At 51.2% G+C, this 12466-nt stretch overlaps 1 protein-coding gene across 5 annotated transcripts in view; it reads right to left on the bottom strand.

Annotated features, from left to right (window-relative positions):
• GRIK5 (glutamate ionotropic receptor kainate type subunit 5) overlaps positions 1 to 12466 on the bottom strand; it is a 56616-nt gene that overhangs the window by 16267 nt on the left and 27883 nt on the right. For 4 of the 5 annotated variants that reach the window (XM_087421682.1, XM_087421679.1, XM_087421681.1 and 1 more), the window contains 3 exons: positions 3558 to 3674; positions 3250 to 3359; positions 2600 to 2773 (listed from right to left, as the gene is read on the bottom strand). In XM_087421682.1, coding sequence (XP_087277808.1) covers positions 2600 to 2773; positions 3250 to 3359; positions 3558 to 3674 — 401 coding nt within the window. The remainder of the gene's footprint in view (positions 1 to 2599; positions 2774 to 3249; positions 3360 to 3557; positions 3675 to 12466) is intronic. The other variant, XM_087421680.1, reaches the window with a different exon arrangement.

The following is a 12466-nucleotide window of genomic DNA, read 5'->3' on the forward strand; positions in this document are numbered from 1 at the left end:
GTGAGATCTATTTCAGACCGCTGACCTCCAGACTATAAGAGAATAAATTTCTGTTGTTTTAAGCCACTAAGTTTGTGTAATTTGTTGCAGTAGCAATAGGAAACTAATACAGGGTATAACACTTGAAATGATGCAAATCCTTAAATGTTAAAAAAATAAATCCTCAAGACTCAAAAGTTTCAAAGCCAGTGGACCAAGTGAATTGCAAATGAATGCCATATGATAGTTAGTCACACTTAGTTGGGAGAGAAAAACCTGCCACCGTTACAGTTAGTCTTGAACTGAATAAGTTTTGAATTAAGACAACATCTTTGGGACACATTCTTGGTATAACACATGACATCCCCGTGTTTATGTATCTGTTTACTCTTTTTCTGCTTCTTGGGGGCTGATTCTTCACCCAAGTGCCTGGCACATGGAGGGGCTCGACAAGCATCTGCTGAATGATTATTGATGCGTGAATTCTGACTGATGGGGATGAGGTGAGGAAGAAGTGCTCCTTGAGAAGGCCTGATGCCTGGGATTGCCCTGGAGAGGTCACCAGGGGCTGGGGAGCAGGGCTGGGCTCAGGCAGCTCCGAGGGCTGGCTGGGGTGAGCCGCACTGGGGAGGGAGCTAGCTCGGCCTGGCCCTGCCTCTAGCCAAATGCGTGTTCTTTAGCAAATCACTCCCTCTCTCTGGGTCTCAGTCTTCTAATCCATAAAACGGGGAGAACATTCTCTGTCCTAAGCATTCTCCTCAGCTTTCTGTGGTTCTAATGAGGGAAAGGGAGTGAGAAGAGTTATATGAACTGCAACCAAGCCCAGCTGCTATTTAAAAGACACGGTTAGCTTCTGCAAAGCGAAGGAAACCATCAACAAAATGAAAAAGCAACCAACTGAATGGCAGAAGATATTTGCAAATCATACATCTGATAAGGGGTTAATATCCAAAATATACAAAGAACTTACAGAATTTAATATCAAAAAAATAAACAATCTGATTAAAAAATGGGCTGAGGACTTGTATAGATGGTTTTCCAAAGAAGACACACAGATGGCCAACAGGCACATGAAAAGATGCTCAACATCACCAATCATCAGGGAAATGCAAATCAAAACCACAATGAGATACCACCTCACACCTGCCAGAATGACAATTATCAAAAAGACAAGAACGAACAGATATTGGCAAGGATGTGGAGAAAAGAGAACTCTTGTACACTGCTGGTGGGAATGTAAACTGGCACAGCCACTATGGACAACAGTATGTAGGTTCCTCAAAAAATTAAAAATAGAATTACCATACAATCCAGCTATTCCACTTCTGGGTATTTATCTGAAGAAAACGAAAACACTAACTCGAAGAGATATATGCACCCCTATGTTAATTGCAGCATGATTTACAATAGCTAAGACTTGGAAGCAACCTACGTGTCCATCAATAGATGAATGGATAAAGAAGATGTGGTATCTATATACAATGGAATATCACTCAGCCATAAAAACGAATGAAATCTTGTCATTTGCGACAGCATGGAGGGACCCAGAGGGTATTATGCTAAGTGAAATAAGACAAATAAGACAAGAAACAAACTGGTGGTTACCAAAGCGGGGAAGAAGGGGGCAGGTGAAATAGGTGAAGAGGATTAAGAGGTACAGACTTGCAGTTAGAAAATAAATAAGTCATGGGGATGTAATGTACAGCATAGGGAATATAGTCAATAATATTGTAATAACTTTGTATGGTGACAGATGGTTACTAGACTTATCACAGTGAATATTTTGTAATGTATACAAAGGTGGAATCACTGTTGTACACCTGAAACTAACATAATATTGTATGTCAATTACACTTCAAAAAAAACGACAGGGGTAGCAAATGTGAATGCCTATGGAGGCCAGGCCAGAAAAAGACTGAAGGGAAGGGAGACAGGGGACTGAGGAACAGACACCAACACCAGGTGGGAATGCCGGCTGAGCACTACCAGATCTCCCGAATTTTCAAGAATGAGAAATCTGGATATGTGAGTGAATTTGCCCAATTTCTGAACCTTGCCAGCTAATTCAAAATATTTTTAAACTGTGGCCCAGACACCACCAGTTGTCGACATCTGCTCTGACATGCAGCCTCTCGGAGCTTGTCTCAGGGGCAAAATAAGTTCTGTCCAAGTGACTGAGTCCCCTGTGGGACTTGGAGGGAACAGGTGTCCCTGTCTGGGCCTTGGCCTCCGCCTCTGGACAGTGAAGGCTACCCTGGCTCAAAGATTCTAGGTCTCTGTGACTGTCAGGGCAATGTCTGAGATGGTGATAGCAACACCATGCTGTTGATTATAACCCCTCATGTAAGCAGAGGCACTTTCCCACAGCAGCCTCCTGGAGCCTTACAAGCTGAGACATGGGTATTTTTATCCTCATTTTTCAGATGAGGAGACTGAGGCATGGAGAGGAGATGTGTCCTACCTACCCAAGTCACAAAGCTAGTGAGTGGCAGAGTAGGGCTCAGCTCTCCCCATCCCATTCCCTGTCACACAGCTGGTGGTGGGGAACAGGGACCCGCCCAGGCCTCAGAAAGGCGCCCCCCACCTCAGCCCCAGGTGGACCAGACAGAAAGCCTCTCACCAGACTCCGCTGACACAGCGCGTGGACAGCGCCCGGGGCATGATCTCCGAGCCCTGCTGCATGAAGCCCCCCACGGGGAACCAGAGGCTGTTGCCCAGTGTGTACTGGTTCTCCAGGATGTGGGGGCGCGCCCGCAGGCACGGGTGTGGGTTATACCACTCGTAGGGGCTCAGCCTGTGGAGAGACATGGGGGGGGTGGATGGGGCCAAGGTGGGGAGAAAAAGGAGAGAAACAGGAAAGAGACAGAGCCACCATAACAAGGAGAGATGAGGGGAAAGATAGAAAAAAGAGGGGAAAAGAGAAACAGAGAGATGAACAGAGAGAGAGACACAGAGATAGAGAGGCTCACAGAAGAGGCAGAAAGAGACAGAGAGACACGCACAGAGAAGGAGAAAGACAGAAAGAATGGGAAGGGGAGAGGCCCAGAGTTAGAACCGCAGCGCAAAAGTCAGAACCACAAGGACAGAAGGAAGAGAGAGGACCCAGAGACGGGGCCAGGAGGGAGAAGGGAGGGTGCAGGGAATCAGGGGCCCCAAGTGGACGCCGAGGATGGTAGGGACAGATGACAAAATGTGCAGGTCAGTCACAGAGTACCCCTACTCATGCCTCCTCCCCACCCCCTCTTCCCAGGCAGCAGGCAGTGGACTCACCTGGCAGCCAGGAACAGGATGCAGCTGACGGCCAGGTAGGCAAGCAGCATGAAGAGCCACACAGCAGGGGAGAAGGGGTCCAGGAAGGAGAAGTAGCCAGGCTTGCGGCCCTGGGGGAAGAGGAAGTGAGCCCTGGAACCACCCTGACCTGAGCCCCTGAGCTGCATCCTTAGTCCCTGCCCCCGCCAGGGGCCCAGGAGCCTGACCAGCCCATCAGAGGTCCAGCCTACAGCCTCTGCTTCCCTTGGGGACACCGGCTCCACCACCAGTCCCTGCCCCCAGCCTCCACATCTCCCCGGGAACCGTACCATGTGCACTCGGTAGAGGATGCTGATCCCCAGGGTCATGAAGGGTTTGGAGAAGTCGATGACCTTCTCCCGCTCAGCGGTGATGGTGAATGCAGCCACAGCCAGGTCTGCCTTCTGCTGGAGGGGAAGCAGGGTGGGAGCAGAGGGGTGGGCCAGGGAGAGAGACGGGCAGTGAGAGAGAAACGCACTGAGAGAGCAACTGAGAGAGAATATCAGAAGCTGAGAGAGAGGCAGAGAGAAAGAAGGAGAAGAGGAGGGGCCAGGAGCCTGGACTGGCTCCAGGAGTGCACCTTGGGCCCAAATTGGACCCTCGTCATCTCACGGCTGCTGTAAGAGGCTCCCATGGCCTCTTTCCTGCCGGCTGCCCTGCCCCGTCCAATCTTTCCACACACACCCCTCAGCTCCCGGCCCCGTCAAGTTCATCATTAAGGCCCTGCTTTATAAAACCTACCACTGACCCTAACCTCCCCCCACCACCCTAGGGGCCTGGAGAGAGCTTGAGATTTGAGGTGAGATGCCCGGACACTGACCCACTCAGGACCCTCTTTGGGCCTTGGTTTCCTCCTCTGTCTTAACAGTTAACAACATGGAACAGGTATTATGTGCTTACTGTGTGCCAGGCTCCATGCTAGATAGCATTTTACAGAGATTACTTTGTATGCTTCTCCCAACAGCTCCCTGAGGGCCACTACTAGCCCCATTTTGTACGGAGAAACTGAGTCTCAGAGAAGCAAAGGCACTAGTGAGTAAAGGCAGGAGCTGGGGACACTAAAGCAGACCCCTGGCAGGCACTAGCGACCTAGATGTGTGCATGAAGGCATCGCCGCGACAAAGGACCAGTGCCCAGCTCAACTGAGATGTGATGTCAGGGGAAGCTGCATGTAGTCTCGAGCAGGGGAGGGGTGCCTGCCGTCCAGGTCTGAAGGGGTGAAGGTGGGGCATGGGTGGGGTGGGACAGAAGAAGGGTTTCGGTGGGGTCTGGCTTGCACACCTGGAATCCCTGATCCAAAAAGGCTATCTTGCTCAGGCCCAAGTGGACAGTAGCTGGCCTTTAGCTGTGGGTTAGACACGAGATGGAAAAAACCTGGCACTTTGCATACACCAACCCCCCACATACATACATACACACTGCACTGAGCTCTGTACATGGTCACATCTACACCACCACCACCATGTGCACATCACACCACACCCACACATGGGTGCCCAGAAACAGGCCAACCCAGCGACACACCATCCACAAGGACGCAGGCCGACAGACACGTACCCTATACACAAGTGTAGGGAGGAACGGAGACACATGGGGGGTGGCATTCACTAGAGGCTCAGTGCACACACTCGCACACTGGGCTCTCACATACAGGGCAGGGCACGAGGAAGGGCCCAGAGCAGGAGTGAGGAACCCTGGCTCTGCCCCAAGCTTGCCGGATGACCTCAGGCAGAGGCTTCCACATCTCTGGGCCTCAGGTTGCTCATCTGTAAAATGGGGGGTGAGGTTGGGCAAGATGTCTCACACAGCTGTCCAGGTCCTGGGGTTGGGACTGGGCTCCCAGGATGCCCCCTTCCAGGCATAATGACCCCATCCCCCAGGCCTCAAATGGGCCCCAGCATTGACTCCAAATTCAAGCAGAGACCTCTCCCTGGGGCTGAAATAAAAGAGGTCCTGGATCACTGGCCCAGGAGAAGACACACACTAACCCCAAAGGGGCTGAGACCGAGAGCACACGAGGTAACACAAGCCAGGGAAGAACCCAGGTGGGGACAGAGGGCACAGGCCCAAAAGATAACCTCAAGGTAGAGAGGTGGCACAGGCTAAAAACAAAACCAAGGCCAAGGAGAGATCACACGGGCCCTAAAAGAAATCCACAGTCAGGGAAAGAAGAGAGATCTCAAAGACAACTTGACGCCAGGGAGAGAGGACAGACCCAAAAGATAAACCAAGAGCAGAGAGAGACGGCAGGTCAAACAACTAATGCAGGGGGAGGGAGAGATGGCTCTGGCCCCATATGACTTGGAAGCAGAGACGGCACAGCCCCAAAGCAGAGTCCGGAGGTGGCGATGTGTGGCCAGGGCCCAGGACACGGCTGACACGGAGCACATCTGGGAATCCCTGGGCACCCTGAGCACTGAGAGTGAAGGTCTCTTTCCCCTTCCTGTGCTCTTGCCACTGACTAATATGTGAATTTTCAGTAATAATCACAACTCATACAGGAATCGGATTATTTTTACACACCCACGGGAGGTCTGTCCTGGCAAGACCTTCCACGGGGCCCAAGTTCCCATTTCAGAAAGCAGGAGGTGGTAGCCTCTCAGAGGGGCTGGGGCGGGCCCCGGTGGTCCCCACGCTCAGGAGCCCACTTCCTCCCTGAGGCCTGCAGGGCTCCTGGCTCCTTTCTGTTCCATCCCTTGCTTGGCTCACTAGCCTCCTCACCCCCTCTCGAGACCCTGGCTCAGGCCCAACACCTAGGCAGGCCTGTCTCTTCTCTTACCACTTCTCCTCCAGGAGCAAGGGCAGAGGAACACTCCTGGGATCTGGTTACTTCTCTCCACCTCCAGCCCCGAGCCCAGACCGCCCATATCTCCCTCCTGACAACCACATTAGTCTCCTCACCGAGGTGCCTCTGCTCATGACCCTCCAATCCAAAGGGACAGTCCCCTGTTTCAAAACCACTGGTGGTTTCCCACTGCACCTAAGGCAAACCCTTTCATAGCCAAGAGGCCCTTCATGATGTGAGACCCCCGTCTACTGGCCTCACCTCATGCCCCTTCCCTCGCCCACTCAGCTGCAGTCACAATGGCGCTTTCTGCTCTTTACCACAGCAGGCTTGTCCCCTACCCCAGGGCCTCTGCACTTGCTCTTCCCCAGCTCCTCCTCACCACTCGAGGCTTAGCTCCTATCTCATCCCTTCAGCCCTCTCCACAGCGACCTCTAGACTCCACTCCCCCAATCCCAGGGTCCTCTCCCTCACATGACCCATCACCCCGTTTCATACCCATCTTAGCACTACTAGAGATGACCTTGCCCGTTTGCTTACTAATGGTCTGTCTGCCCTACTAAATTTCAAGCTTCTTCCCTGTCTGGTTAGAGGTCCACTCAGAGCCTACACATAGGTTCCCAACAAATACTGTTTGGTTTCGACCAAGTCCAGCCTCTCTGAATGGCACCCAAGGCTGCTACGGTTCCCCACCGCGTTCCTGGGCCTCTCGCCACCCCTCTTGTGCCAGCTGTTCTATGGCCTCCGCACCTTTGACCAGCCACTCCCTTTGCCTGCCCCACTCCACCCTGCAGAACTGGATCCCACAATCCCTCCAGGGACCCCTCGAATATTCCCTCCTCTGTGACGCCTTCCGTGGAGCCCCCACATTCTGGACACCCCTTGATCTCAGCACTCAGCTCAGTTCAAAAAATATCTGTTCGCTTCTCTGCCTCCTCTACGAAACCTTCAGAGGCAGGGCCAGCTGGACGCGCTGAGTGTTTCCTCTGCTGAAAGCCTGAGAATGTCGCCCCTCCTCAGGGGACCTCCCAGAGGCTCCCAGACAGAGACACCTCTCCTTCCTTGGGCTGTAATGGAACCCCACACAGGTCCAGACACTGGCACTTACACAGCACTTACCCTGAGGCCACCATTCCAGGGCTTTCCCTCCCTGGAAAAGCTCATTTAGTCCCCAGAGCCAACCTATGTGGAGGACCATCATTCCCTCCATTTTACATGTGAAGAAACCGAGGCACAGTGAAGGTAAGTACCTTGCTCTAGTTGACCCCAGGATTCATAACCACCCCCCCCTCTGAGGACGCTTCACCTGTCCATGGCCCCTCCATGGCCTGGGGCATCTGAGGTGAGGGTCCAGGTGTGTGACTCCTCCCTGGTCCCACGGAGCTCAGGAAATGAGTGCTCAGTGACTGAGTGACCAGAGGAGTGAGTCCTTGAACCTCCCATGAACACGCAGTAAACTCAGCCTCCATCCTCTCCCCAACGACATCCCAGGCAAAAGCCCCAGGGCGTCCTTCATACACATCCCCCACACTCCTCACTGCATCTATCCTCAAGCCCTCCTGATTTCAGTCCCCAAACACCTCTGGAATCCAGTCGCTTCTCTCTGCCTCCACTGCGCTGCCCCTGCTCAGATCGCTGTCTCTCAGGACCGGAAAACTGGTCTCCGCCTCCTCGGCCACTCAGTGGGCAGCCTGAGGGATCCCAAAACTACAACCCAGCCACACTATCCACTGCTTAAACCCTGCAATAACTCTCATTCTTCTTATACTGTCATCCAAACTCCTCACCTGGCCCCATGGGGCCCTGCCCTACCTGGCCCCCACTAACTCACCAGCCTCACCCTCACTGCTATGGACTGAGGTTTGTGTCCCCCTAAAACTCACATGTTGAAATCTTAACCCCCAATCTGATGGTATTAAGAGGTGGGGGCCTTTGGGAGGTGATTAGGTCATGAGGTGGCGCCCTCGTGAATGGGATTAGCGCCTTTACAAAAGAGGCCTCAGAGAGCTCCCTTGCCCTTTCCTCCATGTGAGGACACAGCAAGAAGATGGCCGACTATGAACTAGGAAGTGGGCCCTCACCAGATACAGAATCTGCCAGCACTTTGATCCTGGACTTCCAGCCTCCAGAACTGTGAGAAACAAATTTCTATTGTTTATAAGCCACTCAGTCCATGGTATTCTGTTATAGCAACACAAACAGACTAAGATACCCGCCATCTTGCCCTGTATCCCCACATTGCAGCCACTCTGCCCATTCTGTCTGTTCATTCATTCATTTACCTGTTCGACAAACATTTACAGAACACCCACCCCTGGCCAAGCACAATTCTACCTTTGGGAATTCAGCAGTGAATATAAACACATATCAAGTAGCGACAAGTGCTATGAAGAAAAACAAAGCAGGGCAACACCATCCAGACTGCTACACACTCCCTGGTGCAGGGAGGTCTTGAGTAAAAACGTGAAGGAAGTGTGGGAGCAAGGCATGAGAAGATCTATAGAGAAAGTTCTAGGCTGAGGGACCAGTGGGCACAATCCCTGAGGTGGGAAGTGACTTGCAGTGTCCAAAATGGGTGGTGCACACTGGGGGGTGGGTGGGAAATGCAGCCAAGTGGGACCAAAGCCCTGCAGGGCCTTGCAGGCCATGGTCAGGGGGCTGGATTCTACTCCAAGGGCAACAGGGGACGTCACTCGGAGGGTGTGAGCAGGGGGATGATGTGATCTGGCTGCATGAGAACAGACCACAGAGACAAGAGTGGAACTGTAGGGTGGGCAAGGGGCTGACTGATGATGTCCATGGAGATGCTGGGAGCAGGGCTAAGGGTGGAGAGAGGTAGTCAGATTTGGGTTTCATTCTGAAGGGAGGACAGAGAGATCCTTAAATGCTACAAGTTCCTTCTAGACTCCTCTCAGAGCCTTGAGAACCCCCCTCCCACCTCCTCCTCCTCACCCTTCATTTCCCAGCAGAGATACCTATTTCTTAGAGAATGCTTCCCTCCCCAAGGGGACTCCGACAGTCAACAGTCATTTAATCTCTGGAATGAAATCAGGAAGAATTCAAATGATGAGCCACCTGTAGAAATGATGGGGTGGTTTGTCTAAATGCCTAAAAACCTATCAAAGCACTTGTGATTGTCCCCCAGCTCCAAATCCGCTGTCTACACCAGCTCTGTGCCAACCACATTTCTGCTTTGCCATAGGCTCCCTGTCAGGTGCTGCCAATAGGGGGCGCTAGAGGGGAGGCTGCAAGGCTGGAGGCGGGAGAACAAGCTCCTCCTTCCTGTCTACTCTCAGTTCCCCAGCCTCATTTCTGCAGCCCGGGCAGCAGCAGTTTTTCCCCGGCGCAGAAGATAAATCCAGTTCCCAGCTTCTCAATACTTGAAGAACCAGCCTCAGCTCTCGGAGAGACAAACACCAGCCAGCAAGCGCCCCCGCCCCCTCAGGGTCTGAGTTTCAGCTCCATGGAGCCCTTCCTCTAAGTTTCCAGTCATTTCAGCTCTTCCCTTTGTTCCTTCAGAACTAGGGACATAGCCACTTCCTGCCTTGCTACCTCGACACAGGTGTGCAAACTATGGCCCTCAGGCAAAGTCCAGCCCATCTGCCTGATTTTGTAAATAAAGTTTTATTGGAACAATGCCGTGCCCATTTGTTTAGGTATTATCTATGACTGCTTGCCATACAACAGAAGCGCTGAGTAGTTTAGACAATATGGCCTGAAAGCTGAAAATATTTACAATCTGGCCCTTTACAGAAAGAGTTTGCTGATCCCTGCCTTGAAGTTCAACTTTTACATTCTCAGTTACCTAGTTAACAATTTTTCTCCTAGTAAATAATTCTCTACTTTCAAATATCTGGGGAGGCTTGTCTCCTGGCAGGACCCTGACTGATGCAGGAATAACAACACCCAGGTTACATGAGCGCTCAGGACACACAGTCACTCACTCTCCCACCGGCAGGTGTTCGGTCTCTAGCAGGGCCCAGTAAGGAGTGGTTTCTCAAAAGGAGAACAGGTATCTGCAGAAGAGAGCACGATTTGCTCCCAAACGCTAGAGGTCTGAGCTGAGTCACCTCTTAGTGCCTGCATCCCTATATGCCACCAGCACTCTGCACATCCCTGGATCTGCTGGGTCACCAGGCCCAGTGGGCAGATCAGCTTGCACGTAGCCAGGACTTACTGCAGAGCCTTCACATGCTCTGGGGCTCACTCAAAAGGAAAAGCCCTCTGGGCTGTTCGGTAATTGGACTGCAGTAGCACACTGGACTGAGACCCACGAATAAGCTGCTGCCAAATCCAAAATGCCCACCAAAGGGCACCAGTACCAGCCAAGCAGCACCCCCTCCTCCGAGGTCTGAGTTTCAGCTCCATTGGGCCCCTTGCCTGAGTTTCGCAGTTTTAATCTTTCCAACTTCTTTTCGTGTCCCCTCAGCCCTCAGGGTGGTAGCCGCTTCCTGCAGCTGCGGCCTCCATGACCTCTTGGTTTCTTCTTCCTCTCTCAGTTAGCTGGTTAACAACTTCACGTCTAGTTAACAATTAGTATATCAGATTCTCTCTGTTCAAGTAACTGGTGCTGTTTTGTCTCTAGATTGGACCCTGACTGACAGATAGCAGCAGTGGTTTTATTGCCAACCCCCTTACCAAATGCTACCTCCTGCTCAGGAGAGCTGAGCAGCATACTGTTGCCAATGTAGTGGACCAGCATGAGGGTGGGTGGACTGTCAAGATCAAGGTTCTCTCTACATGATGGCAGAAAGAGAGAAAGTTGATGTCACCCTGAGGCAAGACTGAAGGTGTGTACCCCTGGCTTCTGGTGGCCCTCGGAAAGTGCTATGGAGAAAAAAGCATTTGCCACAGCAGTAGCTCACACCAGCTGCCAAGGGCCGTGTTGATCTGCTCCAGTAAAGACACTTCATTTGGGCCAGCGACTGCAATTGGAGTCACCACCTGATTATGCTTACAGTAATCCATAGTCATTCTCCAAGATCCATCTGCCTTCTGCACGGGCCAAACAGGCCAGTTGAACGGGGATGAGATCAGCACCCCTGCTTCTTTCAAGCCGTTAGTGATGGCACTAATCTCTACCACCCCCCCAAAGGATGCAGAATTGCTTTTGGATTACTATTGTGGGAAAGATGGGGAATTCTAGGGTATTCCACTTGGCTCTTTGAACCATAATGGCCCTGACTCCACGGGTCAGCGAACCAATGTGGGATTCTGCCAGGCGCCACGTATGTCTATTCCAGTTATACAGCCAGGACCTGGGAAAACACAGGGTGGGTCCACGGACCTATCAGGCCCATTCTGAGTTGAACTTGGGTTCCAACTTCATCGATCACCTGATCACATAAGCCCCACTTATGTGGCCATGTCCACCAGTCAAAAGCAGGAAAAATCAAAATGATTTGCCATCTATGAAAATGACAGGGGGTTGTCTAAATAACTAAAAGACAATCAAAACCCTCAGTGCTGAGAAGGAGCCTGTATAGAAACTGGTGTAGTCTTTCTGGAAAGCAGTTCAACAAAAATAACAAAAGCCATAAAAAGGGTCTTCCTCTTTCACCCACTCATTCTATTCAGAGAATCAATCATAATCAGCTGCAATGCAGGCAAAGCTTTTGTGCATAAAGATGTTTGCTTATGGTTGTTGATAACAAACAAATAAAAATACCTGGACACAACTAAATATAAAAAATGCTTCAATAAATTACAGTACATCCACGTGGGGATTAATATGCAGCAATGTAACATTCTGTTTAGGTTAAAAGAATAAGATACTACTTTTGGCCTTTCAGATTGGCAAAGATTTTTTTAAAAGATTGATAATACCCATTGTTGGCAAGAGTGTGGGAAATTTGACATTCTCGTGCACTTCTGGTGGGAATATAAATTGGTGGAACCTTTTTGAACAGCCATTTGGCAGTATATACTCAAAAAACATTCATACCCTTTGACCCAGTGCTTCCACTGCTTGGAATTTATCCCTCAGGAACATGCCCACAAATACACAGACCCAGTTGATGGTGGCATTGTCTATACTAGCAAAGACTGGAAACCACCCAAGTATCCATCAATAGGGGATAAGTTAAATAATTCATGCTCAGCCGCTCACTGAAATCTGTATGTCTCCACTTGAATTTCAAATAGGCATCTCCAATGATCCATGCCCAAAGATAACTCTTATTTCCCTGATGCCACCAAACCGCCCCTCCCACGTCCTCTCCATGGTGGAATCTGGCCTCACCATGCACCCAGCTGCTTAGGCCAAACCTACAGTCACCCTTGGTCCCGCTCTCCCTTTTGCACGTATCTGATCCCATGGCTCTGATTCCCCTCAAGTACAAACCAGCGTCTTCTCTCTTCTGCGCCCTCCGACAGCCTCAGAAACGGACTGTCCTGTTTCTACTCTTGCCCCAC

This window comes from Ceratotherium simum, chromosome 33, assembly GCF_057802395.1.
Source record: "Ceratotherium simum simum isolate JZ-2026a chromosome 33, ASM5780239v1, whole genome shotgun sequence".
Lineage (NCBI taxonomy): Eukaryota > Metazoa > Chordata > Mammalia > Perissodactyla > Rhinocerotidae > Ceratotherium > Ceratotherium simum.